Below are 27,696 nucleotides of genomic sequence, written 5' to 3' on the forward strand. Positions count from 1 at the left end.
TTCAGTATGGCCACCTCCAGGCCTCCGTTGGCTCCCAGCCCAGTCTCTGAGCCCCTCAGGGCCTTCTCTGGCTTCTGCTCCCCTAATCCCCAATCATCTTTCCTCCCCCAGCCCTGGTCAAACCAGGGAGTCGAGTATCTGGGGACATTGGGTAGAGAATGTCACATCAGCTTTCCTGCAGGACTCCTTGCAGCCTTGAGAGCTCCAATCCGGGCGAGAGCCACGACAGGGGTGCCCAGCATCCCTGCCCACAGGGCGTCCTGGTGCGGGGGCTTTCAGGGCATCGAGAACCACCAGGCGGTGGGTTCTGGTGAAAGTGCCCCGGGGCCCCTCATCTCAGGGACAATGACACAGGCTCCTGCATGTCCTGCACCACTACTGCTTCCCCAGCACCACCCTCCCCTCCCCGGGGCTCTCGGCACTCCCAGGGTTGTGGGGGCCGTACAGGGAGCAGAGGGGCTCCTGGCCCAGTGGGTCACAGGGAGAGGGGTGAGCAGGCCCTCCCCCAGCACCCAGACCCTACCAGGGACAGAGCCTTACAGGGTGTGTTTGCAGGGCATCGCCCCCCCCCCCCAACTGCCTTCACAGGGGCCCCTTCACTAGCTGTCCCATCAGGGTCACCAGCCCACAGGATCTGGGGGATGCAACATTACAGACACACCGAACCTCCCTTGTCCTGGTGGCCCTCAGGTCCTGGTGGAGATGGGACTGGAAGGGTAAGCATGTCCAAGCATGTGAGTCATTAGGACAGTGATGGCCGCTCCCGAGGTGCAGGCTGCTGAGTGTGGTGGGCCTGGCGCAGGGCACCCTGGGTGGTGGGCTCTTCTGAGCCTTGGGCCTCTGTGCCCGCGGGCTGGCCTGCCACCCCCAGCCTAACCCTGAAACGGCAGCACTCACTTGGCAGACTTTATTTTTTCCAGAAAAACAAATGTACCTCTTGGGTCAGAAGGACCCACGCACGATGTGGCAAACACGTGAGGGCAATAAATACACATGTACATTCAAGTACTTGGGCAGCCAAGTGGAAACTGTGCCCTGGGGCCTGGCCCCACACCTGCCAGCCTCCGCCCTCAGGGCCCCTCACCCGGAGCAGCGGGCTGTGTGCTCAGAGCAGGTCCAGCCGACTGCTGCCCACAGGAGGTGCCCTGGGGGCCGTGGAGCTGAGGCTCGGCCTGGACTGGGGGCAAAGGGGGCACTGAGGGTGACCAAGAGCCACTGGCCACTGTCCCCAGGAGGCCTGTCTGCTGCCCAGTCCCACGGCCAACTTGGGTGTTCAGGGACCAGACCCACCCCACACGTGGGAGAGGCAGGGATGCCGTAGCCCTAGCTGGTGGCAGGGAGAGCCGGGTCCTCTCTAGGGCGTCCAGGGCAGAGCCGAGCCAGCCGGGCTCTGCTGACCCAGAGCTTGGAGCCAAGAAACGTCCTGCTTCCCCGCTCCTTCCCCTCGGGCCCCTGCCGGCTCAGGGCTGTGTGGGGCCAGGGACCCTGGGAGCCTGCCTCCGCTGCAGGTGGTCTGGGGCGCCTTCCTGTTCCCCCTCCTCCGACCTGGGTAGGAGGGAAGAGGAGGGAGGGAGGGGCCCTCTGAGGCAGGTGAGGGGCTGGGACGGGAGTGAGCGTGTCTGCACAGAGCCTTCCAGGCGACAGACCTGTGTCACTGGTGACCCAGGCAGAGTCTGCGGAGAACCCTTGGGGGCGTGGCCGGGCAGGACCGAGCGGTGGGGGTGGGCAGAAGGCTCGGGAAGTCTGGAGAGCACCTTGGTGGTCAGGGCCACCAAGCTGAAGGCCTGGGGTGGGGGGTAGGAGGGGCACAGGCAGGGGTGAGGGCGCTGCCGGGCCGGGCGGGCCTGTGGGGAGCTGCGCACCACATCACGTGGGGCCGGCCCAGGACAGAGTGCCCTTCCCCAAACTCCAGCTCTGGCCCAGCCCGCCACCACCGGGAGGGGGACGCTGTGGGGGCAGTGTGCCCAGCGTCTGGCTCAGTGGGAAGGGTAGGGGGGCTCAGAGCCTGCCCTCAGCCACAGCCTTGGCCGTGGGCGTCCTGGACGATTCCAACCACTCCCACGGGGCACCAGGAGTGGGGCAGGGCGGGCCTGGCGGTGGGTGCAAGGCCCTAGCCAGTGCCGGGCTGGCACTGCGGCCTCTGCTCGGGCAGCCCGCCCGCCTCCTGCTCGGGGCTCCCGGCGAGGTCCACCCGCTGCTCATCCATCCGCTTGGCCTGCACCCTCTGGATGAGGCTGAAGAAATCCTCGTCGGGCATGGTGGGGCCGCGGGGCAGCCCGTCGGGTGGCGGGCAGCGCTGGTCGTCGATCCTGGAGGACTGGTGGACACGGACACGTGGATTGGCGACCTCGCCCTCTGGGTCTTGCAGGGCCACCCCAGCACCAGGGCCCTACGAACAACCCCGAGGCAGGGGCTGTCGTTCAGGGCCTGTGTCTGGTGGTGAGGGGGTCAGGCCACCTCAGGCCTCCCTGGATCTGCCTAGGAGTCAGCTCCGGGGGCCCTGACCCCAGGAACAGCCCACCCGGAAGAGTGGGTCAGACAACAGTGACTGCGTGTGGGATGCGCCATCGGGGAGACAGGGCTGCTGGGGAGGCCTCCGAGACCACCAGGACAGCTGTGTGTGGTCAGGAGCCCTTGGGACAGGGCGGGAGGCTGCAGCTCCCGGAGCCGGAGGTTCCGGGAGCCCCTCGGGGACGTCTGCAGGGTCGGGGCCGACGATGGTGGGCTGGAGGGGCCGAGGAGGTGTGTGGGCTTCTCCGCAGGGTCTGGAGCAGAAGGGCCAGGAGCCTGCGTGCATGTGGACGGGGGGCTCGGGGGTTCTCGGTCAGGGCCGGTTTGGGGGCTCCTCGGGCCCACCGAGGGCTGCGCCTTCCTGTCCTCTGTGGGGAGGGGTGGCAGGTCGCATGCTGCCTTGCTTCCACACAGCAGGCCTGCCTTGCACCCCGCCCCGCCCTGCCTGCTGGCCCAGCCCCCCACATACCAGGGTGCTGCCTGGCCCTGGTTTTCTCTATCCAGAGCGGAAGGCTGGAGGAATTCCCCCAGACCACGGCCCTGAGGACCCGGCAACCCCTCAGCTTTGTACAAACAGTCTAACTGAGGACATACTGGGGTGGCCTTGTCAGGAAGGTCTGCACACCCTCCCGCCGTGGGCACTCGGTGACCCGGGCTGAGCCCGCCTGTCCTTCCTCTCCCCACGGGGCATCGGCCAGGCCCAGCCAGACACGGGGGGGACCAGGGCCCCCTGCCTCCGCAGCTTCAGGCCTACCTGGCACTTGATGAGCATGTTGAAGAAATCGTCCCCTGGTTCCTGGGGGTCCCCGTCACCGCGCAGGTGCCCCAGGTTGTTGTGGGTGATGCGCAGTCCGGGGAGGCTGCCCACGCTGGCTCGCTGGTCGTCCAGCCGTCGGCTCTGGGAGCTGGCGATGAGGTCGAAGAGCTCCTCCGTCTGGGGGGAGGCTGTCAGCGAGGGCCGGGCTGTGGGGGGCAGCGGGTGAGCTGGGGTTTCCCTCAGGGCGGGGGGTCAGTCAGGCTGACCCAGTGGCCCTCTGACAGTGGGGCCTGAGGTGGGGCAGGGGGCCTCCCGGCTGCCCTGCCTGGGGTCCCACCCCCGCCTCTGGGGGCCTTCGGGAGGTGGTGGAGCGCCTCCCCTCCCTCCCCAGCCCCAGACAGTGATGCCCCTGACACCCTGTGTTCCGGTGGGCGGGCAGAGGGTGACAGGTTCCCCAGGATGCAGCTTCAGGCGAGGCGGGGGCGGGAGCCCCCAGTGACAAGGGGTACTTTGCAGCGGGTGTGCACCGCCCCTCTGGGGCTCTGGGACACCGTGGGGGGTGGAGGGCGTGGAGCCAGCCCTCAAGGTCGGAGGCCCCGGCGGACTCACCAATCCTCTCCTCCAGGGTAGGGGCAGCTGTGGCTTCGGCAGCCCCAGGCTGGCCCTCCTCCAGCGGACAGCGCTGGTCGTCCATGCGGCTGCGCTGGAACTTGCTCAGCAAGTCAAAGAAGCACTCTTCGTCGGAGGAGGGGGCTCGGGGGATGCTCTGGGGGGGCGGGGGCAGTCAGCACTGGCCACAGAGGTGGCCCTGCTCCAGTCCCCAGCCCCTCACAGATCTGTGAACACCACTGAGGGGGCTGCTTGACCTGGGCCAAGGTCAGGAGCCTCATTGTCACCTCCTGGTGCCCCTCAAACCCACTCTGCAGCTGGTCCCTTCCCCCTCCTCCCAGTGGTGACCCTGCCCCTCCCCTGGGCCACCCACCAGCACCCCGGGTCAGCGGTCACCACCTCCTGTCCCACCCCAAGCAGGGTTCAGGCAACATGTTCACAAGGACCTGGATGAGGGACAGACCCAGAGGACAGTGGACGTGGGGGGCTGGGACCCCAGGCAGCAAGTGCTAACATGGACACGGCTGGGGGAGGGGTTGTGGCTGGAGCCCACGAGCCCTGGGTGACACTGTCAGTGCAGCCTGGGTGCCAGGGAGGGCTGGCCCTAGGGTGACCCAGCTGGGCTCAGGCACGTCCCACTGGTGGAGGGAGCACACCCAGGCAGGTGGCCCGAGGAGGCCACAGTTCAGGAGGAAGGGGGAAGGTGAGAGAGAGACTGGGTCACTGGGCCTGGCCTAGTCCCAACTGGCAGGGTGGCCTTGGGCAAACCCACGCCCACCTGGGCCCCCGTGCACACACCGCATGAGGGTGGCTGAGGGGGGGCTCCATTGGGGCCACCTCACCAGGCCTGGTCCCAGGCCCCAAGGGCTGACAGACTGACAGGTGACAGACACCCCAGCTGCCAATCAGTGCCCCATCACGGCCCCTCGGAAGCCAGGGCCCACCCAGCCCCACCTGTCCACCCTCCAGCCCCCCAGGGGTCCGCTCGGAGCGGCAAAGGCGTCCCCTGCTGGGTGCCCAAAACAGGACAGTCTCACCGCCAGCCGCCCCTCGGGGGAGGAGACCGAGGTGGGAAAGCTGGCAGGGCAGCCCAGGGGTGCGGAGGGGCACACAGCAGGCCTCCTGGAGCACAGCCTGGGGCAGGTCAGGGCTGGGCACCAAGGTGGGGAGATGGCGGCCTGGAGGACAGAGCCCCTAACAGGTCCTCCTCCAGTCCCCACCCCCAGGGCAGGCCCAGAGCCAAGGCTCCGGGAAGTTCCAGAACCCCCTCAGGGCTCTGTTCTCCTGCAGGCCCCCAGCCCCACGAGGCCCGGGGGGGGGGGGACAGCCAGTGTGTGGGCTCCTCGGGAGGAGCAGGCCCAGGGCGGCCTGGGCACAGACTGGGGTTGCCCGGTGCCCCCTGCCCCCGTAGGTCGTAGGCTGTGCTCCCAGGCTGTTTGGAGCCAAGTGGCTGGGGGGACGCCGCCTCAGCCAGGAGGGGCGAGCACAGCACCACCCCACCCAGGTTCCCCGAGGTGGACGGTGGGCCAGGTGAAGGGAACCCGGAACCCCCAGGACAGCTGTGACCCCGACCCTCCTCCAGTCTCCCCAGAGCTAGAGCTCAAGGGACAGTCCCGAAGGAGAGCAGGCTTTGTCCCACGACCTTGGGCAGCTCGGTCAGTGTCCACGTCCGGCCTGAGGCCCGGGCCTGGCAGCCCTCACTGTCCAGGGCCCAGAGCCCCCCGTGAGGGGCTGATGCTTCCCTTGTGGACCTGAGACCAGAGGGTCTGGACAGTTTGGAGGCCCCAAGCCCTCCCTCAGGGCAGCCCCTGGGTTCTCAGGATGGGACCCGGAGGCTACCCCCTGGCTCCAACCTCTCCTTTGCCCCAAAGCCAGGGTCCTTCCCAGCCCTGGGGGTCTCCAAGCCCCTCCTCAGGTCTCACTCGGGCCCCTCCTGCTAGAATTCTGGGCTGCCCTTCCTGGCCTGCTGAGCCAGCCCCTCGGGGCAGGTGCCACCATGGTCCCCCTGCTGCCCACAGCCAAGGGCAGGGGCGAAGGTGGAGGGGCGGCTGCTGGGGCAGAGCGGGACACACTCCGGGCTGACTGCCTGGCCCCTGACCCAGGTCCCTGGGTTGACTGCCCACCCACCGCTCGGCCACGCGGGGGGAGTGCGCTGTCTGAGCCCAGCTTCACGCAGGCCCAGCCTCCACCCGTCAGGCCCCAACTCACGCCGGGTCCACGGCTCGCTGACCCACCAGGCGCTGGTCAGGGTGTTCGGCCACGTGCAGCCCGAGCAGGACGCCGGGGTGCCCACACCACCACCCTGCCCTTGGCGCCCAGTGCCGCCTCGCCGCCCAGCCGCACAGGGCTCTGCTGGAGGGTTGCTTAAATAGGCCCCGGGGGAGGAGGGCCCCTCCCCGTCCCCGCCCACCAGCACGGAAGCTCCATCACTCACACACGCACACGGGCGTGCTCGTAAACACGGGGAGATGGATTTCCCTGAGCACCGAGCACTCTGGCTCTCAGCTGGTGGCGGTCACACCTGAGGGGTGAGGGGGCTGGGGACCGTGGGGAGAGCACCCCCCACTCGGACCCCGGCTTCCTTCTCCAGCCGAGGCGGCCCTGGGAGAGCCGGCACTTTCGTTGGCCAGTCCCTGAGCCAGGGAAGCTGGGAGGGCAGGGCCTTTCCTGTTCTGGGGCTCGGTCCCCTCGGCACAGCCAGCTCCCCACACAGCAGGCCCCTGGCCTCTGCCAGCCCCAGGGCCCTCCCTGGGCTCAAGCTGCCCACCTTCATGTCCCTCCCCTGCTCTGGAGGCCTGTGCAGCCTGGGCCCTGGGGAAGAGCCCTCTCCTTGCTCACAGCTGGGCCAGCCACCACACAGGGCCGGCCAGCAGGGCTGGCGGCAGGAAGCGTCTGGGGGAGGGGCTGCGAGCCCTGCAGGAGAGGTGAGCGCCATCTCCCATTCCTTCCACCCTGAGCTCAGAGCCCTGGAACAGAGAGGCCCCAGGGCAGCCCAGCCGCAGCCCTCGGAGGCTGCCTCCCGTAGAGTGTGCCCGGTCAGGGGTGTGGTGGGCGGGAGGCTCAGCCCTCCGTGGCTGCCCTGGCCCTGGCCGGCCCGGCCCGGCCCCCCACTGCCTGTTCCTGAGGCAGCTCTAGAGGCCACTCAGGCGGCCAGCCTGTCACACCACCATGGCCAACACTGCCCCACCCACTGGGGCCGCTGGCGCCCCTCCCCGGTGCAGGGATCCCCTCCTCCCTGTGCCTGGCGACCGGGCAGCCGTGGGGTTAAATGGGGTCAGCACCCCCCCACCCCTGGGCTAAGGTGGGGATGGGAAGCAGCCACCGGGTGGAAGAGTCACCGGCCGGCCGCCGTAGGCTAAGAAGGCGCTGACCCAGCCCTTGGAGGGGCCTGGACCAGGTGTTCTGGGGGTTCCAGGCTGACCTCTGAACCCTGACCCACCCCTGAGAGCCTGGTGGGGCTCCCGGGCACAGTCGGACACCTGCCAGGCGGCGAGGCCGGGCCCTGTCCCTCCGTCCTCCACCCGTCCGCCTCCCTGTGCGTCCGTCTCCTCTGGACACAGTGCTGGCCGGCCCTGCGTCCCCCCGCTGCCCTGCAGACCCTCACTGGGCTCTCTGTCGCCCTGAGCACTAGGCTCGCTGAGACCAGGACAGCAAACAGTTAAACACTGTCCCTGTGCTGCCAGCCGTCTGGGTGCCCCCCAGGTCCTGGGGACAGCCAGGGCCATGACCTCTGACCCTGCCGCCCAGGCTGACAGTAGAGGCCCCACCGGGCTCCCAGTTGGAGCCCAAAGAGAAGTCACCTACCGTGCGAGGTACCTGCACTCGGACGTCCGCGCTGTCCAGTGGGGAGTGGCCACCCTCCCTCGGCCTCCTCTCAGTGGCTTCGGGCCCTTCCTGGTACTTCCTGCTCCTCATGGGGAGGGGGAGCAGGTCCCTGCTGGGTCCCCGCCAGTCCCCAGAGTGGTGGCTGTCCCCATTCTGCTCCTGGGGAGAAGGGCAGGCATGGGCGGGGCCACCAGCAATCCCAGGACCTCAAGGGGGTCCTGGGGTGGGTGTGGTGGCCCCCATTTCACAGACACGGTGACACTCTGGCCCAAGGGGTGGGGAAGAAGAGAGGATAGGCAAGGGCCTGGAGTGGGGGGCGGGCAGGGAAAGGCAGAGCAGGGCCCCGGAGGAGCTTGGGCTGGGCATCTGACCCCTCAAACATCGACCAGGAAGCAGCACACGACTTGGGTGACCCTAAGCCTGGTCTCCCAGCCGTACCCCCCGGGGAAGGTCCGCAACCAAGCCCAGGCTACACTGCAGTCACCAGAGGCTCAGAGGTGAGGCCACCTCCCCAGGGCCACGCTGCACCACCTGGCAGGTACCCGGTGGGTCCGGGGCCCCAGCTTCCCAGCCCCCAATCTGTTTGGGGCTTGCGCAGTGCAGGCGGCTTCACTGGTAACACCTTCGCTTCCTCATGGGAGGGAGCTGGCCAAGACCCTGGGGACACGGCTGGGCAGGGGCAGAGGGGCCCAGGGCGTAAGGACCGTGGCTTGTCCCCCAGGGGGACAGCAGGCAGGACCCTGAGGGGAGTGGGAGGGAGCAGGAGCTGCTACTACCAGGCCTCGTGGGGCCTCTCGGGGGACCCACAGGGACAGATGGCACATCTGTCCCCCACAGCAGGGACATGACGTGGGCAGCAGTGGTGGCAGCTCGGCAAACACTGCAGTGGCCTCATTAGCCCGCCGCCCATGTGTCCCTAGCCGAATGCCCGCACCCCACTCACCCGCTCCGGGGGGAGCCTCAGCAGGTCCCAGGTCTCCGCGCTCAGCCTCTGTGTCCTCTTGGGCCTGGCCCCTGCGAGAGAGGGGCTCAGTCAGCCACCGCCAAGCCCCGGCCCTGGGGCAGCTGGCGTGGCCGTGGGGAGCCAGGCCCATGGCCCTGTACCCCATAGCGCCTGCACTCCCCGCCCCACGTGGTGGCCAACGGGAAGTGTGCATGACCTCTGTGCCCTCACCCCGGTGCACCTGCAGGGCCCGGGCCGAGTCCGGCTTTGGTCCAGTTCCAAGTCCTGGACCCGGCTCTCTTCCCACCCACTTGGGTCAACCCAGCGCCATGCATGGCTCTGGTTGTGACCCTCAGCTGTGCCGTGGGCGCCAAACCCAGAGACCACCCCTCCCACGTGTCTGGGCCCGTGTGCCACAGCCCTTTCCCTGTCCTGGCCCTCAGGTTCCGAGGAAGCCACCCCCCCATCCCACCGCCCTCTGCAGGCTGGGGCAGGGGATGTCTGTGAGGGCGGCTGCGGTCCCCGGGGGCTGCTGTCCTGGGAGCTGGGGTGGGGGCAGATGGCAAGGCCTCAGCAGACCGCTGGCCAGCTCCTGGGGGTCTGACTCTGCTGTGGGCTGCCCCCCCCAACTGCCCCGATGGGGAAGCCTGAGCCCGTGTCGTGGGGCTGAAGCACCTGGGCGTAGAAGGGAACAGAGGGGGGTCAGGGTCCTCCCTCCTTCCAGCCTGTCAGGAAGACATGACTCCTCTTCCCCGAGCCCCACAGCCCTGGGCGGCACTGCCCGTCCCTCCACCGTGGGCCACACTGGGCGGCAGGGCAGGGGAGGCTCCGTGCCAAGGCTGGGGGGCCGCGGGGCCGGGGCACAGCCCCTACTCACTGCAGCCAGCGAGAACCTGCTCCACCTCCCGCCAGGGCCTCTCTCTGCTGCCCCCCGACACCCGGGGGCCCGACTCCATTTCCCCACCTTGTCTGCTCAGGGTGCACAGGGCCACCCTGCCCCGCCCAGTCCTCCGCTGAGAGGCCCCTGACGGGCAGCATCCGGCTCCAGGGCGGGTCCCCTCATGGCCAGTGCAGGCGGCAGGCCCTACGGCCCGGCTAAATGCATCCTCTGTCTGCAGAAGGCCCAGGTCCCCCTCGGCTGCTGCCTCCAGCGCCCGAGCCCTTGGCTGACTGGGGGCATTCAGCCTGGGCACCGCAGGCTGGCTTTCCGCCCCTCCCACCATGAGGGTGAGGTCTGGAAACTTCCCTCGGCACCACCCCACCCAGCCCGTGTCTGAAGAGCGCCCTGGTAAGCATCTGTGCCCACCAGACATCCCAAAGTCCTGTCCCAGCCCGACCCCTTCCCACCTCCCTGGGACCCGCCTGCCTGGCTTTGCCCCCAAAGCCCCTTCACCCTGCAGGGCCAGAGATGCCCCTAGGGTGTGAGACAGACCTCATTCCTCCATCGCCCCTCGGGGCTACGCAGGGGCCTAGAAAGCCCTCCACCCCTTCCCCACCTTCTCCTCCCCAGATCCCCTCCAGGCACAGCCCTCTGCTCCCTCCGGCCCCTGCCTGGGGCCTCTGCTGGTCTGTCCCTCCTCTGCCCCCTGTCCCCACCTGGCTGTTCCTCGCCTGCCTGGTGGCTCCTTCACTGAAGCTTACTCTCTGCTCCTTCCCCTCCTTCAAGTCCTCGCTCAGACGTCCCGTCCCCTTTACGGACTGAACGTCTGCGTCAGGCCAAAACCCCAACAGGATGGCATTAGAGATGGGGCTTTGACAGGTTCGGGGTGGCCGAGGGCCCGATGGGTCTGCTGCTGGGATCAGTACCCTTCTGAGAAGGCGTCACAGAGCTCCCTCGCTGTCCTCTCCCACACCCTGCCCACCGCACCCGAAAGCCCAGAGGTGAGCCCGCCCCAGATCCCCGCAGGCTGCGCCCGAGCTGGGCCCCAAGCCTCCAGCCTGCGAGGGGAAAGCTGCTGCTACAGCGACCTGGCCCGCTGCGTTCATTGTGCAGGCCGAGCGGGTGGAGACGGTGGCCTCCGAGAAGCCCCTCTACCGTTCCCCACCTGACCCCCTCACCTTCCCAGTTTCTTTCCTCCAAAGACCTGGGGACAGGGGCTCTGCCCGTCTGGCCGCTGGCGCGCCCCGGGAGCCCAGTGAGGTGTCGGCGCTCAGCCAGGATGTGGTCAGGTGGCCGGTGTCTGCCCAGTGCCAACGTGTAGCGCCAGCGTGTGGCTTCCTGTGCTCTGTCCCTCTGGCCACCCTCCCAAGACCTCGGACCCTGGGGCTCAGGGAGGGCACCCACCTGGCCAAGGTCACAGAGTCCGGAGGGGCAGGTGTTACAGAGTCAGACTAGCCCCCAAAAGCTGAGCGAGGGCCACTGGAGAAGGGGCAGGCATGAGGACACAGGGTCCCCGCTGCCGCACCGCCCTGGCACGAGTGGGCCACCGAGCACACAGGTGGGCCCTGGGGTGTCTGAACCTACAGCCTCCTCGGGGGCAAGAGCTGTGCCTTTGCCCCTGCCTGGCACTGTTCCCATGGTGACCAATGGTCCTGTCTCCCAGACAGGGGCACAGAGGCCCAGCTGGGCCCAGACACAGCTGGCCAGGATGTGTCAAAGTGAGGGCTGGAGGCCGCAGCCCAGCCTGCCCCTCGGACGTTACGCCATGCACACCCCAGCCTCTCAGGGGGGCTGAACACAGTGTCAGGGGACAGCCTGGGCGGGGACCAGAGAATGAAGGGGCCCAGAGCAGTGCAAGCCTTGTGGGCCAGAGGATAGTCCTGGGCAGTCGGGGACAGGCAGGGGTACAGCGGAGAGGGCTCTGGGCTGGCTCCCTCTGCCTACTAAGCTGCCGTGCCAGGAGGGTGTCACTGGATCCCCCTCTCACCAGGCACTCCTGCTGGGAAGGGCAGGGGTGGGCCCCCAGGACACCTGGGACTGACCTGGGTGCAGACAGTAGTGACAGGGAGGTGCCCCCACCCTCCCAGAGTTGCTCAGGGGGCCTCTTTGCTGGGCTGGGGCCCCAGAGAGCGGTGAGGTCAACTGAATAGCAGCCAGCTCCGGGTCCCTCGTCTTTATCAAGTCAGGGAAGAAAGGCTGGGGTCCTGGTCCCCAGCTGGCCAGGCACCACCACGCCCACCAGAGACCACGCCCACCGCACAGGCCACACCCACCGCACAGGCCACGCCTGCTGCTCCCTCCCTCCCAGATTCCTCTGCATCCTCCTGGCTCCAGCCCAGGCCTGCCTTCCTCCCTGGAGCTTGCCCCTTCAGAGGGCTGGGTTCAAGCCCCTCTTGAGGGCTCTATTCCCCCTCCACGCACCCCTCAAACTGACAGGCTCCGGATATGCAACTGTCCTCTCCCCCCACCACTGAGGGACGGTTTCCAGAGGCCGAAGTCTTGGCCTCTGGAAACAGAGCCAGTCCTCCCCACCCTGGCTCGGTAAGCGAGTGACCAAGTGAGTGAACGACCCCACCCCTGCAGGAGGCCCTGCCCGGGCCAGCCTCACCTGAGTGGGGGTCTCCTCCAGGGCCGCTCGGACTCAGGGCGCCCGCCTGCCTCCAGCAGCTGCATCCCAGAGCCGTAGCTCCCTGTAGCTCCCAGGGCTGCCGGCCCCCGGCCCCGCCCCCTCCGGTGCGGGCAGATTGCCTGGCCGCCGCCCTCCCAGGAGGATGGCCGGTCCCCAGCGCCTGCTGGGGAGGCTTCTGGGGGCCCCGGCCAGGGAGGGTCCAGGCTCGGGCAGAGCAGAGGAGCTGCCGTGGGGAGGACAGAGGCTCCCTTGTTCCTGCAGAGCCCGGCTGCTCACCCCCCCACAGTCCCCCTTTCCTCTTTCCTCAAGAGAACAGATGGGGGCTGGGCTGCACCTCCCGGGAGCCTGTCCAGACAACTGCCCAGCCCTGTCCTTGCCTGCGCCGCCGCTGGGGTTCCCAGAGAGTGGCCTCCGAGAGCCCAGGGCTCTGTGCAGAGCTGCCCACTCTCGGAAAACTCTGGCCTGCTGCTCCCTGGGGGCCACGTCCCATCCCATCCCCTTCAACCACAGCGCCCCAAAATAGGCAAGCTGAGGGTCCCGGAAGCCTTTGCTCCCCCACCTTCAGTCCTCAGCAGTCTGAGTGGGGAGGTGACAGGCCATCGTCAGAAACCCCGGGGGCCCACCACCAGCCGGCACAGACTTTCCTGGCCTCGCGCTCAGCAGGCCGGGGGCTTTGGAGGCCCGGCCAGAGTGGGCACCCCCGGGCTCAGCGCCATCTGGAGGCGGGGGCCGGACTCCCCGGACACTCAGGAGCCAAGTGGGTGGGGAGGGGGCACCCACCTGCAGCCACGTAGGGAAACCACTGTGGGGTGTCACCCCTGCCCCAGCCGACTTTATTAATCTGTTTGCTTTGCTGGGAACAGTCTGTCCTTGCAAGCACATCAGTGACCTGAGCCGGGCGGCTGGCAGCCGTGAGCGGTAAGGTCATAGAGTGACAGGGGCCTGAGTAGCACCTGATGCACACTCCTGGGGCCCCTCTGACTGACTCAGCCCCCGTCCTCACAGCTGCGCCCAGCTCACTCTGGTCCCCCAGGCCCAGCCCCAGGCTGGAGGGGTCCTCAGCCTCAGAGGGGGTGCAGCAGCGGGGTGCAGCAATGAGGGCCCTGTCCTCTTCCTGCCTGCCGTGGTAGCACTGGGCCACCAACCTGGAGGTCTGAGTGACCCCAGGCTCTTGCTGCCCCAGAGACTCTAAGGCAGGGGCCTGAATGTCCCTGTGGGGGCCACCCTCTCCCCCAGGCTGTCCCCACCCCCGGAGTGCCCAATTTTATCCCACCTCTGCAACCTCCCTGACCCCTGACCTGCCCCGGGGGACAGGAGGGAGAGGGCCAGCATCTGTGCCCCAGCACCTGGACAGCCTGTCCTGCCCTCACCCCCACCGTGAGCGCCGCAGCAGGGTGCAGAGGGCCCCAATGCGACACCCCCAGTACAGAAGCTCGGCACCTCCTGGGGCCCTGCTCCTCCTGGGGGCCCTGTCAGAAGTTCTGTTCGGGGTCAGAGCTCCCCCTGCGGAACCCGCACCCGCAGGCTGCAGAGCCGCCCTCGCCCCTGCAGGAGCCAGTGCCCTCCCACCCTGGGCAGCTCTCCCGGCACATGCCTGCCCCCTGAGGCCCAGCATCCCGCCTTGGTCTGAGCCTGCGGGGAACCGACTCCCGACCCCCAGCCCAGGAACTCACCTTGGGCCTCGTAGCCGGCCAGGTCTGGCTTCTCCGCGGCCGCCGGGCTGGTCAGCCGGCCCAGCACCAGCTGCAGCTGTGCCACGTTCATGCGCGCCGTGAGCTCCCCATTTCGGTCCCCAATCTGCAGCGGAGCAGGGGCGGGTCAGTGGGCAGCCAGGCTGGGAGGCCCTCCACAGGTCCCATGCGCCCAGAGGTGAGTCTGGGGGTCTGTCTCTGGGTGGGAGTGGCCTCACACACCCAGACCACCCCTTCACACCCCTGGGAGGCTCAGGGCCTCGAGCAGCCAGGCCCTGGGCACAGTGGGGCCCCCTCTTGGGCACCTTCCCGCTCTGGTCAGGCTGCCACCTCCCTGGGGTCCACCCCTCAGGTGCCTGCCAGGCTCCCGGCTCCTCCCCCCACCCCTCTGCCAGCTCCCAGCTCTGAACAGAGGCTCACAGCTCCCCTCCTTCCTGCCGCCCCCTTCTGCCAACGGCTCCCAGCTCGGATCAGAGGCCCAGGGCTCCAGCCCTCGGTGCAGAGGTGACGCATGCCACCTGGGAGCAGGCCAAAGAACGGGCAGGTCAGCGGGACTTCTGCATGGGGCTCTAGGGGCCCTGCCGCACGTGCTCACACAGACAAGGGGCTGCCCTGCCGACCCCCTGCAGGGGGGCTGTCCAGGCCTGGCCTTCCCCTGACCCGGGCTCTCCTGCCCCTCCCACCTCCACTTGGGCATCCGTGGCCCTCACCCACCCATGGACACAGGGCTGTGGTGGGTTCTGGGGGGGGTACTGGGGGTGTGCTGGAGGGAGGTGACGTGACCCTGCCGTGGGTACTGCTTCTTGGGAGTGGGGAGGGTGGGTCAAGGATCAGGAAGAGGGGGAGGTCAGGAAAGGTCTGGCCAGGAGCCAGGGACCCAGACTTCACCTCACAGCCTGGCAGTTCCCGACCATGGGCCATCCTGGCTACAGCTGGAGGGTTCTAGGAGGCCAGGCCCTCGGAGACCCTGCCTACCTTCCCCAGGAAGGCGTCTGTGTGTGTATATGTGTGTGTGGGGGGGGGGCGCTGACAGGGGAGGAGGAGCCTGCAGGGAGAGCCTCTGGCAGGTCATTTCCACCCTGGCTAGTGACCTTGGGTATCCCCAAAGCTCGGCCTGGCCAGTTCCACTGGGGACAGAAGGACCTGGCTGCGGGCTGCCCACAGGGCACCAATACTGCAGGGGCAGGAAACAGGACCCTTACTTCCCCACCCCCTGGACAACTCATGGCGAGAGACGGGAGAGAACTCGAGGCCAGTCCAGGAGGGGCCCAGAGCCCTCGAGGCACCTGGCCAGTCTGGGGCAGGCTGGGCAGTGCCGGGGGTCTCCAACACCGGCCGGGGCAGGGGCTGGGGGCCGAGCAGGGCAGGCTCAACTCACCTCCTGGGAGACCTCCAGGTGCTTTCTGGCGAAGGTCAGGGCCTGCGCCGGGCTCCCCATGGACACGTAGGCGTTCCCCAGACTCCAGCAGGCCCGGGCCTCGCCCACCCTGCCAGGGAAGGAAACGGTCCACATCTGCACGTCCAGACCCACCAGCCTGCCCACCAAATGCGGCCAAGCCAAGCCCCCGACCTCCAGGGGGTCGGGCCCGGTGAATGACAGGAGTGCAAAAGACAGAGGAAGCGGGGAGGGACAGCCTTCGATGGAGTGGCACTGGGGCTGCCAGGCTTCCTGGGGGGCCTCGCTCGCCCCCTAGTGGTCACCCCTATGGCTTCCTCCCGGCCTTGGGGACAGGGGTGTCCCCAGTCCCTCGGGTCATTAATTTTCTAGATTGAGGTGGAAATCACCTAAAGCAAGTGTAGCCATTCTGGAGCACACGGTTTGGGGGCAGCCCCTGCATTTACAGTCTGACCGGCGCCACCCCCAGGCCCCGACATCTCCACTGCCCGAAGGGAAAGGTGCCCCCGAGCCCGCAAACTGCAGGACAGCCCCCTCCTGGCCCCCATGAGTGCCCACGGCCTGCGTCTCTGAGCCCCATGCTCCGGCCACAGCCCCCCCAGACCAGTGTGCACGGCTGCGTGTTGAGAACTCCCCGGTTCGCCTGCCTCTCTGCGGAGACTGATATTTTCATTTCACACGTGTGGGGTGGGGCTCACAGGGTTGATGCACCAAGTGACTGGGATGCAGCCCCCAGACCAGCTTGGGCCAGGGGTCACTTCGAGTAGCCACCTTAGCGTCCACCTGTCCCCACTAGTCCCATGCAGTGGGCGCGTGGCCCACCGACAGAGGCTGGGTGGGGCCCAGGCAGGGCCTCCATACTCAGGGTCACTTGGAGGTCAGTGGCAGAGCAGGGCCTCGAACCCTGGCCTCGACCTCCGTCACCAGCTTGTGATTCAGCCTCACGGACCTCCGGGGCCCCCCCGTGGGGGGTGGGGTCAGCGTCCACCGCCCTGCGCCCGAGTGCGCACACCTGTCGGCCAGCTCCTGGGCGATGAGCAGGTGCCGCAGGTGGTACTCGGCCGCGCGCTCGTGGTCCTGAAGCAGCGTGTAGGTGTTGCCCAGGCTGTAGCAAGCCTGTGCCTCCACCGCCGCGTCCTTGAGCTGCCGGGCCAGCTGCAGCGTCTTCCTGCGGAGAAGGGTGTCTCTGGTCCAGGGCTGCGCAGCACGCAGTGGGGGCAGCAGCCCCCCCAGAGGCCTGCCAGGCCCAGGATCCCCCCAGGGTGTCTGCGGGGCCTGGCTGGGTCCCCTCCCTCCGATGGCTGGAGGGCCCGACAGCTGGGGGCAGACAATGAGGCCCCGCCAGGCTCTGCCCACACTGGCCAGTCCCCTCGCGCTCCTGAGCCTCTGCATGTCCAAGGGGCGCCCGGGACAGGAACACCTGGCTCAGGGTCCTGACGGGAGCGTGAGGGCTGGACCTGGTGCCCCCCAGCCGGTCTCTGCCCGGTGCCAGCGCTCCCCTCCGCAGGCCTGGAGGCAGGTGGCCTGGTGAGCGTCCTGGCCCAAGGCAGGGACCCAGGAGCCGGCGAGGGCCTTAACCCTCCTCAGTCCACGTGGGTGCAGCTGTGCCTTCCCTGGGGTCCCCCTGTAACCTGCACCAGGAGGCCCTTAGCCAAGGCCGGCTGTGTGCCTGGCTTTGTCAGTCTGCCTTTCTGGGTTGGCTGGGGACACCCACCTAGCCCCTGGGGATCCTGGGAGGTCAAACTCACGCCCCACCTCGGGGCCCACCCTCTCCCTGGCGGTCGGCCAGGCAGTGCTGCTTACTTGTAGTACTCGGCAGCCACGTCGAAGCGCCCCAGGAAGACGTGGGCGTTCCCCAGGTTGCTGTAGGCCCTCCGCTCGGCTGCCTTGTCCCCGAATTCCTTAGCGATGGCCAGGCGCTGAGGACACAAATCCGTAGCCTGAGGTCACACAGCAGCCCCGGGCCCAGCTCCGACAACTGGCGCTGCCTCCCTGCCCAGGGCAGCCCGCCCCAGGTCTGGGTGCCCAGAGGGAGCAGCCCCAGGAGCCCCAGGACCAAGCCCAGACAAAGCCTGGGGCGGACGCCCAGGCCGCCCTGCGCTGCTCGCCCCGCCGTCCATCCACTCACCTCCTTGTGGAAGGTCGTGGCCTCCACGAAGCTCCCCAGCAGGTAGTGGGTGTTGCCCAGGTTGCCGTAGGCCCTGCCCTGGGCCGCCCGGTCGCCCAGCTCCTTCACCAGGGACAGGTTCCTCCTGGGGGCCGAGTCCCTCAGAGCCGCGCCCCCCCCAGTGTGAGGGAAGCAGGGCCCCGGGACCCAACCCCAGGCCGAGGACGCGCCTTAGCTCCGGCGCCGCCTGGTGCTGTCCATCCGAGCTCTAGGCTCCGGTCGGCGGCTCCCCGGCCCCGACTCGAGTTTTCAGGTACAACCTCTGTTCTAACTCGAAGTTTCCCCGACACCCAGGGGCTTGCCTGACGTCCCAACCCTTTTCCAGCCACGTGTTTTTTAAAAGCCACACTGGGCTTTGGTCAGTAGCTTCCCTGTTTCTCCGCCCTGCCACAAATGAGCTGACGCTGTCCCAGCAGACCCTGGGACAGGTACAGGGTGGGGGTAGGAGGGCCAGCCTGGCAGCCACGGTCGGGGGCTGCGGTGGGGTGGCGGGCTGGGTGTGGGCGCTGTGCCGGGCGGTGGGCCCAGGGGGTGTCTCCCCGCCCCCCACTCACTCGTAGAACTCGGAGGCCCTGCGCAGCGTCTCCCGAACGTCGGGCGGCAGGTGCCCAGGGTCCTGCGCGGTGTTCCAGGACAGCTGCTTGCCCTTGGCGTGGTACACGTTCCCGATGTTGTAGAGGGCCCTGGCCTCCCCGATCTGTGGGCAGCACCGAGGTTGGGCCACCTCCGAGGTCATAACCCCAAAGAGCCCACCAGCCTGGGACCGCTGGGTAGGGACGTCACCCCGAGACACGCATGCAGAGCGGGTGCACCCACCCGCTGTTCCTGGGGCTCCAAACGCAAGAACTTGGGGGGCATCGTTAGGTCCACAAGCTGAGGCAAGGGTGGGGCGGGGAGGCAGCCTGAGGGTTGACGACCTACCTTGTCCCCCTGCTCCTGAGCGATATCCAGGTGCCGCTGGCAGCAGACAAGAGCCTCGTCGAAGCGGCCCAGGACCTTGAGTGTGTTGCCCAGGTTCCCACTGGCCTTGGCCTCCCCCATGCGGTCCCCGATGGTCCTGCAGGGCAGGAAGGGGGTGAGGGGCCAGGCTGAGAGTGGAGCTCCGCAGGGAGTCTCGGGGAGGTGGGCGGGGCCTTCACTGAGGGGGGGGGGCCTGCACAACCTGCAGGTGCTGGGCTCCTGAGGCAGGGAGAGCAGTGTCGGGGGGACTCGCAGGGAGAACTGCCATTTCGACAGCCCCTACAGTGAGTCTCGGACGTGCGCCTGCCAGCACCGCCCCGGGCTCACCGGCTGCCTGGACCTGGTCGCTGCAGCCTGAGGAAGAAGCAGGAGGAGGGAAGGACGGGGCAGGAAGGGTGTCCAGGCGTGGAACAGCACGGGCAACGGCTCGAGGAGGCCCGAGGAGGACAGAGACAGGGACAGCCAGGAACACGGGTGGAGCGGGGGTTACCTCCTGCACACTGCCCCACAGATGCAGGGGAACACGAGATCACTGGCACGAACACTGGGCCACGCCCGTGCTCACAGGTGTCTCGGCTTAAACAGAGCCTCCGGTGGCACTTCCCGGCCTGCCTCCCAGGTTCCCGTGGACCCTGAGAGCTCCGCCACCAGGCTCCAGTCACAACTGCCACTCCCTGAGGGCAGGGCGCCACCCAGACCCCGCCCCAGCGCCCGCCCCGAGGCTCACCGGGCCAACAGCAGGTCGTGTTTGTGGTACTCCAGGGCCCGGGCATACTCCTTCAGGTAGAAGTAGGCGTTGCCCAGCTGGCTGTAGATGGCACTCAGCGTCTTCAGGTCCTCAGTGCCCACCTGCACAGCGGCCTCGAAGAAGGCCACGCCCGCCTTGAAGTCCCCGGCCTTGCAGAGACGCTCGCCTTCCAGGGCCAGCTCCAGGCACGAGGCCTCCATCCTGGGCGGAGAGAGGGCGTCACACCGGGCCCCCAGGCGCTTCCACGCCATCCCTACAAACCACGGGTCCCTCAGCCAGCTGAGGCCTGTGCCCTGCCCGGGCACACAACTAGAGCTGTCATTGGGTGAATGCCCAGAGGCAGGTGCTGGGCGTGGGCGCACCTGTGCGGTGGGCCTGCACCCGACAGCTGTGCTGTCAGGAGCGCCGGAGGCGAGGTTGAGCGAGTGCCGTGGTAGGGTGCCCGATGCTGCCCACAGACCCGCAAGTGCCAGCCGCCCAGGGGAGGGGCCGCCTGAAGCCAGCAGACCACCCTCCCGAGAGGCATGGTGGTCTGGGGCAGCCCTGGCCCCCCGGAGAACAGCCGAGGTTCAGACAGGGCCCGTGAGCTGACCAAGGCCATAGGCACAGGGTCTGCCCCCCAACCTCCAACTCTGGTGGGGGGCACACCCTCCCAGTTCTCAGTGGGCATGGGGGGCTCAGCCAAAGGGCAGCCAGCGCCCAACCCCTTCCTGCCCCGCAGCCCAGTCTGAGAAGCACTTCAGCTGCTGGCCAGGACCGGCCTGAGAAACAGCCGTTCCCACCAAGTACCGGCCCCCCATGGTGCTGCTGTGGGAGGGACCAAATCCTGGAAACCCACCCCAGGTTCCCGCCCTGTGAACCTAGCCCAACCCCAAGGGCCCCGGGCCCGGGCCCTGCATGAGCCCCCAAAACCCTCGCTGGAGGCCATGCTGGCTCCTCGTACCACCCCCACCTTGGAGCAGAGGAGAAGCCAAGACCAACCGTTTGGGACTGACCCGGCGGCCCAGGTCTGGGGGTTCTGGGCCTCCCTTTTCAGGGGCCCAGGGGGAGGGGGTGCCCGACACTTTTCCTCAGGATTTCAGCCTCCTCCGGCTGCCCCAGCAGGTCATGTGGGTCCCAGGCTCAAGGCCTGACCCGCTGTCCTGCCTGCCCCAGGGTGGGAGGGCAGTCAGCACCAGACACAGATGCGCTGGGGACACGGGGACCCCAAGCTGGAGGACAACCGGAGGGCGGGGAGGGCGGGCAAGGGGGCTGCTGGGCCTCGGTGCCGGTGCCACCCAGGCAGCAGGAGGAGTGGGAGCCACGCTCTGTGCAGGCACAGGCCAGCCCCCAGTGTCCTCCTCTTGGTTCCACCGCCTCGGGGTTTTCAGGGTTTGTGGAAACCCTCGGAGTAATTAAAAATGCCCACCAACGACCCGCCGCACCCGGGGCACCGGCCCCCTTCTCTGCATCGTTAGGTACACGGGGTGACTGGGAGTCACCAGGGAGCCCCACGAGTTTCCTCCACAGACAAAGTGGTCTAGGCCAGGGCTGCTGAGCCGCTCTCGCCAAACCCCGCTCCGGGGCCGCACACCATTCATCCTACTGCTGCGTTGTGGGGGACAAGGGCGCCCCCAGCACTGCGGCGATGATAACAGAGCCCCCCAGCAGCTGCGCCCAGCACCCTGTGCCCCACAGGCTCACAGCATTCTGCTGGGGAAGCCCCCCACCTTCGCAAGGCCCCTCGCCCAGCCGCAACTCCCCTGAACCAGGGCACCCGTCCTGGGGAGCCGGGCTCCTCCCTCCCGTGGGGAACAGAGGGCCTGGTCCCTGGGACCCCAGGTTCAGGCAGGGCCTGTGTGGCCGGGGGTCAGGGGCTCGGCCTTGAGGCCAGGACACCAGGCCGTTGGGCCTCCCCGAGTCCCCGCACACCGGGGCCTCCTGTGGCCCTGTGCCACCCTGCCAAGCGCTCTGGGAAGGGGACCCGATACCACCTCACAGGAGCCCATGAGAAGCCCTGAGGGGCCACATGTGGGGCTTCTTCATTAGGGCCTGCCTGTCCCTGCCCGGCCGCTGGGCAAACTGCTCTCTCTGCCCTGGCGACCGTGGAGCGGGCTGGGCTCTGAACTGTGGGCCCTGAGAGGAGCAGGCTCGGCCGGCGCGGGCTGATCTGGCGGCCCCTCCACACCCCCGCCCGTCTCAGAGTGAAGGTTTCAGTTTGGGAACCTGGGCCCCAAAATTGAGGGGGTGGGTGGCACCCTGACAGGGTGTTGTCTCGAATGCAGACTTGGGGGGGGTCTAACACGGCCCCCGGCGCTGTGGGGAGGGCCTCCAGCGGAGCGTTGGGCAGGGTGTTCGGGGCTGGAAGTCCCGCCCTCTCCTTTACTCCCAAACCTCGAAGGGCCCCTTGAGCTCCTGGCAGCACGCACCACCTGCCCCCCAGACGCCCCCGCACCTCCTCCTCCGAAGGCTGCGCATCTTCTGCACGTACAGCCACAGCTCCAGCCCCAGGGGCAGCAGCAGGGGGCGGGGGCAGGGGGCGCCGTGCACCAGCTTGCACACCGCCTTCTCCGCCAAGCTCAGGGCCACGGGCTGGCCCTCCATGTTGGTGGCCCGCGTGGCCGGGCTCCAGGCCCCCCTCCTGGCCGGCCAGCCCTCGCCCCGCCTTGGCTGCCGGTCCTGGGGTTGCACCGGACTCAGGGCTCCCCTGCTTCTCGCCACCCCAGGGACCCCAGGTCCCCGCGCAGATCCTTTGGGGCTCCCAGGGCCTGAGGCGGATCAGACGGATCAAGGGCAGCTGGGAGCGGGGATCAGCGCTGTCACAGGGAGGGGCCCCGAGGACGTCCCTCCAGGGGCCCACACGCAGGAGGGTGCAGAGGCGGTGACAAACTTCCCAACAAACTGTTTTCCTCCTGACCTGGGGCCGGCTCTGTGCCACGGCCATCACTCAGCACCAAGGAGCCCAGGTCCACATTGGGGAGTGAGGAGAGAGAAGGGTGGGGGGTGTCGGGCAGGGCAGAGCCCTGCAGGGTGCGGATGCCCACCCCTCCTCCGGGGCCCAGTTGAGGCAAGGCCGGCACTTCCTCCCGGCTGGGTCTGTGCCTGGCCCATGCCCATCCACCCAGGGGCCCTGCCCCAGCCGGACCGTGTCCCCCTGTAACCCCCCAGCCTGAAGCCTGGCCTGGCACTCGGAGTGCCGGGCTCAGTGGACGCAGGGCCAAGGGATGTGGGGGGAAGGTCCAGGCCATCCTGTTCGTGCCCCCAACTCTCTAGGGGCCTTGGGGTTTCCCGCCCTGACCACTCAAGAGGACCTTCGAGTGGGACCTGGGGGGCTTCCAGGGGTTGGGTGGCAGGCAGGGGGCACGCACACTCCCCTCCACCCTGGAACGTCCCAGACTCTTGGGCTCTCAGCTCCTCCAGCCACCTGTGGCCAAGGAGGTGGCGGCCGACGTGGCCCCTCCCTGGGCAGCGGGAGGGGCCCCTGGGGTGGGGGGTAGGTGCCCAGGTCCAGCTGCTGAGGCTCAGAGCCCGTGGGTCCCTGGTCCAGGCCCATCGGGGAAGAATAGTGGTAAGAAGTCAGGTCTGTCTGGGACCTCCCTCCCCAGTAGCCCCCAGGGTGACCCCATGCCCTCCCAGAGGTCCTCTGTGCCCCACTCGTGGGTGGCTCCTTCTGACTGGCCACTTGTCTTCTCAGTGGTGGGCACTGGGGTGGGGGGGTCTCCAAGGCGGCGCGGCTAAGAACCACAGAACAGGGAAGGTGGGGCAGCCCCGGGAGGAGGGACCTAGACAGCCAGGGGGCAGAGCCCCCGAGACGGACCTGGGGTCTGCACAGAGAGGCCGGAGGCCAGGGATGAGTGGGGCGGCGTGGGGTGGAGGATCTGAGGTCCCTGAAGGCCCTGCACAGTTTGGGGGGTTTGGGAGGGTGGAACCGAGGAAGGGGCTTGGCAGTGGATGCCAAGGAGGTTGGGGATCAGGTCCCAGGCCCTCCTCCCACACTAGGCTCTGTCCCCAAAGGAGTCCAGGCCAGACGCCTTCCTTCCCACCCAGAGGCCCGCCTCTCTGTCCAATACCACTGTCCACCCCGACGACAGCTCAGCTGAGGGGGCAGGGCCAGGACCACCCCCTCTGTGCCCAGCTCCTGTCGACTAGTTGAACCCCCAAACTGCATGCCCACACCAGCCCCAGGCCCCTGTCCCGCCGCCTGGGGCCACCTCCAACACCTGCGCTGCAGGCCCCCCTCCCCTGTGCTCTTCGAGGTGCTGCCCGGCCCGGCAGGCCCACTGCCCTGCTCCTCCGTCCACACACCACCTCCACAGGCCGGGGGCTGTATGCCCCATCGCCTGGCAGGGCGCCTGGTGCATGGGCGCAGCGGTCCACCGAGCCGGCCTTCCCGCCGCTGCCGCTCGCCCACTGTGTGGAGCTGCCGCCAGAGCCTCACAGAGGCCTGTGCACCCCAAGGGCGGCCGAGAGCCCCACTCTTAGGGTATGAGACCGGGGCCGGGCTGGCCAGAGTCCTCAGGCCCCGAGGGCTGTGGTCTCAGCTCTGCCTGCCAGACTCACCGCCCACACCCTGGGAGGGAGCAACCCTTCCCACCTGGGATTTGCCATCTGGCTAAAAAGACGCTTAAATGTTCACCTCCAGTCCTCCACCTCCAGGGAGGGACCGGGCGCAGTGCCTCCGGCTCGTCAGGCCGGCCTGCCCGCCCCAGCTGTGCGGGCTCTAACACCGTGCCTGCCCAGGGCACCCCTTGCTGGCCAGGACCAGACCGTAGTGGCCTGGCGGCCGGGCCCTGTCTGCCAAGCTCCCGCTGCCCAATAAAGGGGTCACGGACTCCCTGGTGGCCAGTCTTGCCGCTTTGCCGCCACATCATGGTGGGCTTCCCCCGGCCTTCTACCAAAACACAGGCCCCTCCTCTCCTGCCTCATGGCCCCACCTGAAAAAAATGCCCCCACCACACCTCCCTGACTCCCACCCCTTCCTGGCAGCCTCCAAAAGCCAGCTCTGACCAGGAGCTGCCGGGCCCACCCCTGGCCACGGCTACCCAGCCGGGTCTAAACCGCCCACGGGCCTCCTCCCCTGCCCTGCAGAAAGCTCTGCCTCCACATCCCAAATCTCTGCCGAGCTCACACAGTCCAGCTCAGCTCGGGTCTCAGCTTGCAAGGATGCCAGGCTGAGCTCGAGGCCTTGCCCAACCTCCCCTTCAAGCTGTCCCCTAGACCAAGGTCCTGCCTGGTGTGAGTCCCCACTGGGCTCTGGCACTGGCCCACACCCCGGGCTCCCATGTCAAGCCACGGAGCGACTGCTAGGCTGATGAGGACCCCACGCTCAGCTGTTCAAGGTCCCCCAGCCCTCCCTCCCTCTGTGCATCTCTCTCTGACACACTCACAGCCGGCGGCAGCCAGATTAACTCCTGTTGTTCTCCGGGACAAAGCACCCCCTCTCCATCCAACAGAGGATCCTGGGCACATGCTGCCCAAACCGCTCTCCACCCCAGGGGGTCCCGTAGGGGTTGCCGTGGTGGGGGGAGGGCCTTTAGGGCAGGCCTCCAGCGTCAGCTGCCTGCAAACCCACCAGCAGGCCCTCGCCCTCCGCCTGCGTGGGGCCCAGGAGCCAGGCCGGGGGCTCAGCACTCAGTCCCAGAGACCACACAATGGGGGCTGTGTCTCAGGCCAGCAGCAGGGACCGGACTGAGGAGGGGAGGGGCAGCAAGCCTTCCAGCGGCCACCACGCCCCCGTGCTGCACGTGGGGCGCGGCAAGATCTGCTGCTGAGCGCTGCCTGGCTAGGCCCCCAAAGGCTCCGCAGCAGGGCCAGGGGAGCCAGGCCTGCCCCTGGGCGCTGCCACCCATAACCGCCCCACCTGGAACCTGTGCCTGTCCCACGAGGCCGGACACCTGTGCAGGTTGGCGGGGTCTAGTCCCCCGGGGAGGGTCCTGTACCCACCTGGCCTGGGCCCAGGGCATCACCCTGTGGAAACAGCCCTGAAAGGCCTGAAGTCACCAAGCAGGCACGCAGCCCTGGGCAGGGCCACCCTGTCATCCCTGATGAGCGTGGGGTGCTGAGCCCGTGAATCTGCCCCAAGGCAGGTGTCTTTCTGTGCGGGCACACACCCACCTGGCAGGCTGGCTCCGCAGCCCCAACCCCAGTGCAATCTGCTGCGCGCGGGCACCGGGTGGGCCACTGGGGCACAGACCACCCCCACCCACAACACAACCTTGTCCCACCCCCGGGGGGCAGTGGTGCTGCCCACCCCCACCCCCCAGTACTGGGCCATGGCCCTGTGGAGGCCAGGCCAGGCTTGGGAGAGAAGCTCCTGGCAGCCCCCTCCCCCCTGCTGTGCCAGGCAGCCCCCTGCCAGTCCCTCCCCGGGTTCTGTGGGCTAGGGGCGGAGAGACGCAGACAGCAGCCCACCCCTCAGTCTGCAGCCTTTGCTGGTCCCCAGCTCTCCCAGGCTTGGGAGGCCCCAGTCCCCGCAGCACCGCCCTCCAGGCCCAGCTCCCACACCCTCAGCCCCCCACTCCCGGCGCCCTCCTCTGGCACCTCCGGTGCCCCGATTCTTGCGCTCCCACCCCGGCGCCCCCATCCCCGCCGCTCCGCAGTGAGGGCGAGTGCCCGCCACGTTGCGTGCCTGCCGCAGCCTTTGTTCCAGGCAGCCCGCCTCTCGGGCCGCCGGGTCCCCGCCGCCCGATCCCCGCCGCTCGCCACCGGCTCTCGCCGTCCGCCCAGCCCACCTGGAGTAGAGGCGCCGGGCCGGGCCGGGCAGCTCATCCGCAGCGGGCGGGGCCGGGCCGGCCATGGGCCGGAGTCGCCGAGGGCCGGGTGCACGCTCCTCGCTCCCAATGCCCAGCGCCTGCCACCCGTCCCCAGTCCGCCGTCCGCGCTCCACCGTCCACTGTCCGCCTGCCTGGCCCGCCGGCGGAGGCGCCGAGGAAGTGATGTGCGCGGGGCGCCGCCCCTCCCGCCTGGTCGTGATGTCACCGGTCCCTCCTCCCTCCAGGCGTTGGGGGAGGGGCGGGGAGAGGAAGCCCGCGGGGGACGGCCGGGCGGGAGGGGCGGGGCCACGTGCGGCTGGTCTGGGGGTTGGGGCGAGCCCCTACCTCCGCCCGCGTTCCCTGACCCAACAACCCCAGGATCCAGGGCCAGGGGCCTGGAGTGGACATTAGCCGCTGGGCCCTGCTGGCCTCCACACCCGCCTCCTTCCATCCCCCACCTGGGGCTACTTGAAGGTCCCCTGCCTTTGTTTGGCAGGCACCCCCCCTGTGGTCCTCTGCCCCCTCCTCTGGTCCAGTCCCCACATGAGTCACCCCTATTCAAACTGGCAGTGGGGTGCAGCGTTGGGGAGCCCGTCTGCTTAGTTGAGAGAGACCCGCAGGGGCCCGGGTGCAGGGGCTGGTCACGAACATGGGTTCTGTCCCCCACGTGAGTGAATTCATGGGTCCAGGAGGAGCGGATGAGGGGTAAAGGGTGTGTGTGGCCTGACCCAGGAAGTTGTGGGTAGCGACAGCCCCTGTCCCCCGCTTTTCCTCACCACGGAGACCTTCAGTTGCCACGTTGCCCTCTTAACCTAGGCCTTGCCTGTGAAGTGGGGGCGGCAGGGGGAGCTTGGAAGGATGCAGGCAGCGCAGCCGGCCGAGCCCGCCCTTGGTTCCGCTGGTGTCCTAGTGCCAGGCCACCTCCTCCTCTGAACTTCCAGAGCCCTGATGGCCCAAGTGGGAGAGGAGGCCTCGCACCCACGCGCCCAGGCTCTGCCCTGCTCTAGGGCATTTCTCCACGATGCTCTGGGGGCAGGGCCAGCTCCTGGGCGCAGGGCACACAGCAGGCCCTCAGGGCACATGCCGGTCTCACCTTCAGGTTCTGTCCTGCTCCCTTCTCAGTCCAGACCCTCCCAGTGTAGCCAGGAGACTCCAACCCCAGGAAGGCGCTGAGACGTGTCCAGTCTCGGGAAAGGGGCCGCTTTCCTCTGGAGCACTGCAGCCGCTCCCCGGAGAGCTGCCCTCGGTCAGAAAAATGACGCCAAGGTCTCCCAACCAGACTCTCGGCAGAAAGCAGCCCACAGGACTCTGGCTTCAGAATCAAAAATAAACACCAGATAAAAAGGGGCCTGCTGGCCTGGCCACTGCTTCTCCCTCGGACAGGAGGTGGCCTGCAGTAAGAGCCATCTGTGCCTGGAGTTGGCGGCCGGCCGCCCCATGTGCCCTCCCCCATGACCGCAGGAGCTGGGCAAGGCCTTGCTCCTGGCCTTGGCCGCCAGCTGGCCCCTGCAGGGTGGGCGGTACAGCGGGGGTGGCGGAGGCTCCATCCAGGTCCACGGCAGCCCCCAGCCTGCCTCCTGGGGGCTCCCCTGAGCTGCATCGCTGGAAAGGCCAGGCTGCCACGGCCTCAGTGTCCCCAGGAAGCCACCAGGGCGAACCTCCGACAATGCACGTGTGTGTGGCCAGGTGCCTGGTGTCATGAAGGCCCTCGTGACGGATGTGACATGATGGCAGGGTGAGGAAGAGCTTGGTGGCTGGGAGAGGGTCTTCTTTCTCCCTGCCTTGAAGCAGGGAGACAAGGGACCCAGGGCCCTTGGCCTAGGAGAGTGTCAGGTTCACAGGAGAGCTT

General features: G+C 68.3%; 1 protein-coding gene across 4 annotated transcripts; it reads right to left on the bottom strand.

Moving 5' to 3' along the window:
• Positions 1 to 891: 891 nt before the first annotated feature.
• Positions 892 to 27,217, bottom strand: GPSM1 (G protein signaling modulator 1). 4 transcript variants are annotated; one of them, XM_037127764.2, is made up of 14 exons: positions 25,827 to 26,012; positions 19,096 to 19,317; positions 18,330 to 18,465; positions 17,963 to 18,105; positions 17,370 to 17,493; positions 17,045 to 17,160; positions 16,254 to 16,409; positions 15,224 to 15,332; positions 13,828 to 13,951; positions 8,646 to 8,716; positions 7,682 to 7,861; positions 3,878 to 4,034; positions 3,266 to 3,474; positions 892 to 2,317 (listed from the first exon to the last, which is right to left on the bottom strand). In XM_037127764.2, the coding sequence occupies exons 1-14, from the start codon at positions 25,889 to 25,891 to the stop codon at positions 2,111 to 2,113; spliced, it is 2,019 nt and encodes a 672-aa protein (XP_036983659.2). In that variant the 5' UTR covers positions 25,892 to 26,012; the 3' UTR covers positions 892 to 2,110. The 4 variants fall into 4 exon arrangements, with proteins under 4 accessions (XP_036983659.2, XP_036983661.2, XP_036983660.2 ...); XM_037127766.2 differs by lacking the exons at positions 892 to 2,317; positions 25,827 to 26,012 and adding exons at positions 2,444 to 2,879; positions 21,551 to 21,860; XM_037127765.2 differs by lacking the exons at positions 892 to 2,317; positions 25,827 to 26,012 and adding exons at positions 2,446 to 2,879; positions 26,941 to 27,217.
• Positions 27,218 to 27,696: the final 479 nt, after the last annotated feature.

This window comes from Artibeus jamaicensis, unplaced genomic scaffold, assembly GCF_021234435.1.
Source record: "Artibeus jamaicensis isolate MK-2021 breed Jamaican fruit bat unplaced genomic scaffold, CSHL_Jam_final contig_471, whole genome shotgun sequence".
NCBI lineage: Eukaryota > Metazoa > Chordata > Mammalia > Chiroptera > Phyllostomidae > Artibeus > Artibeus jamaicensis.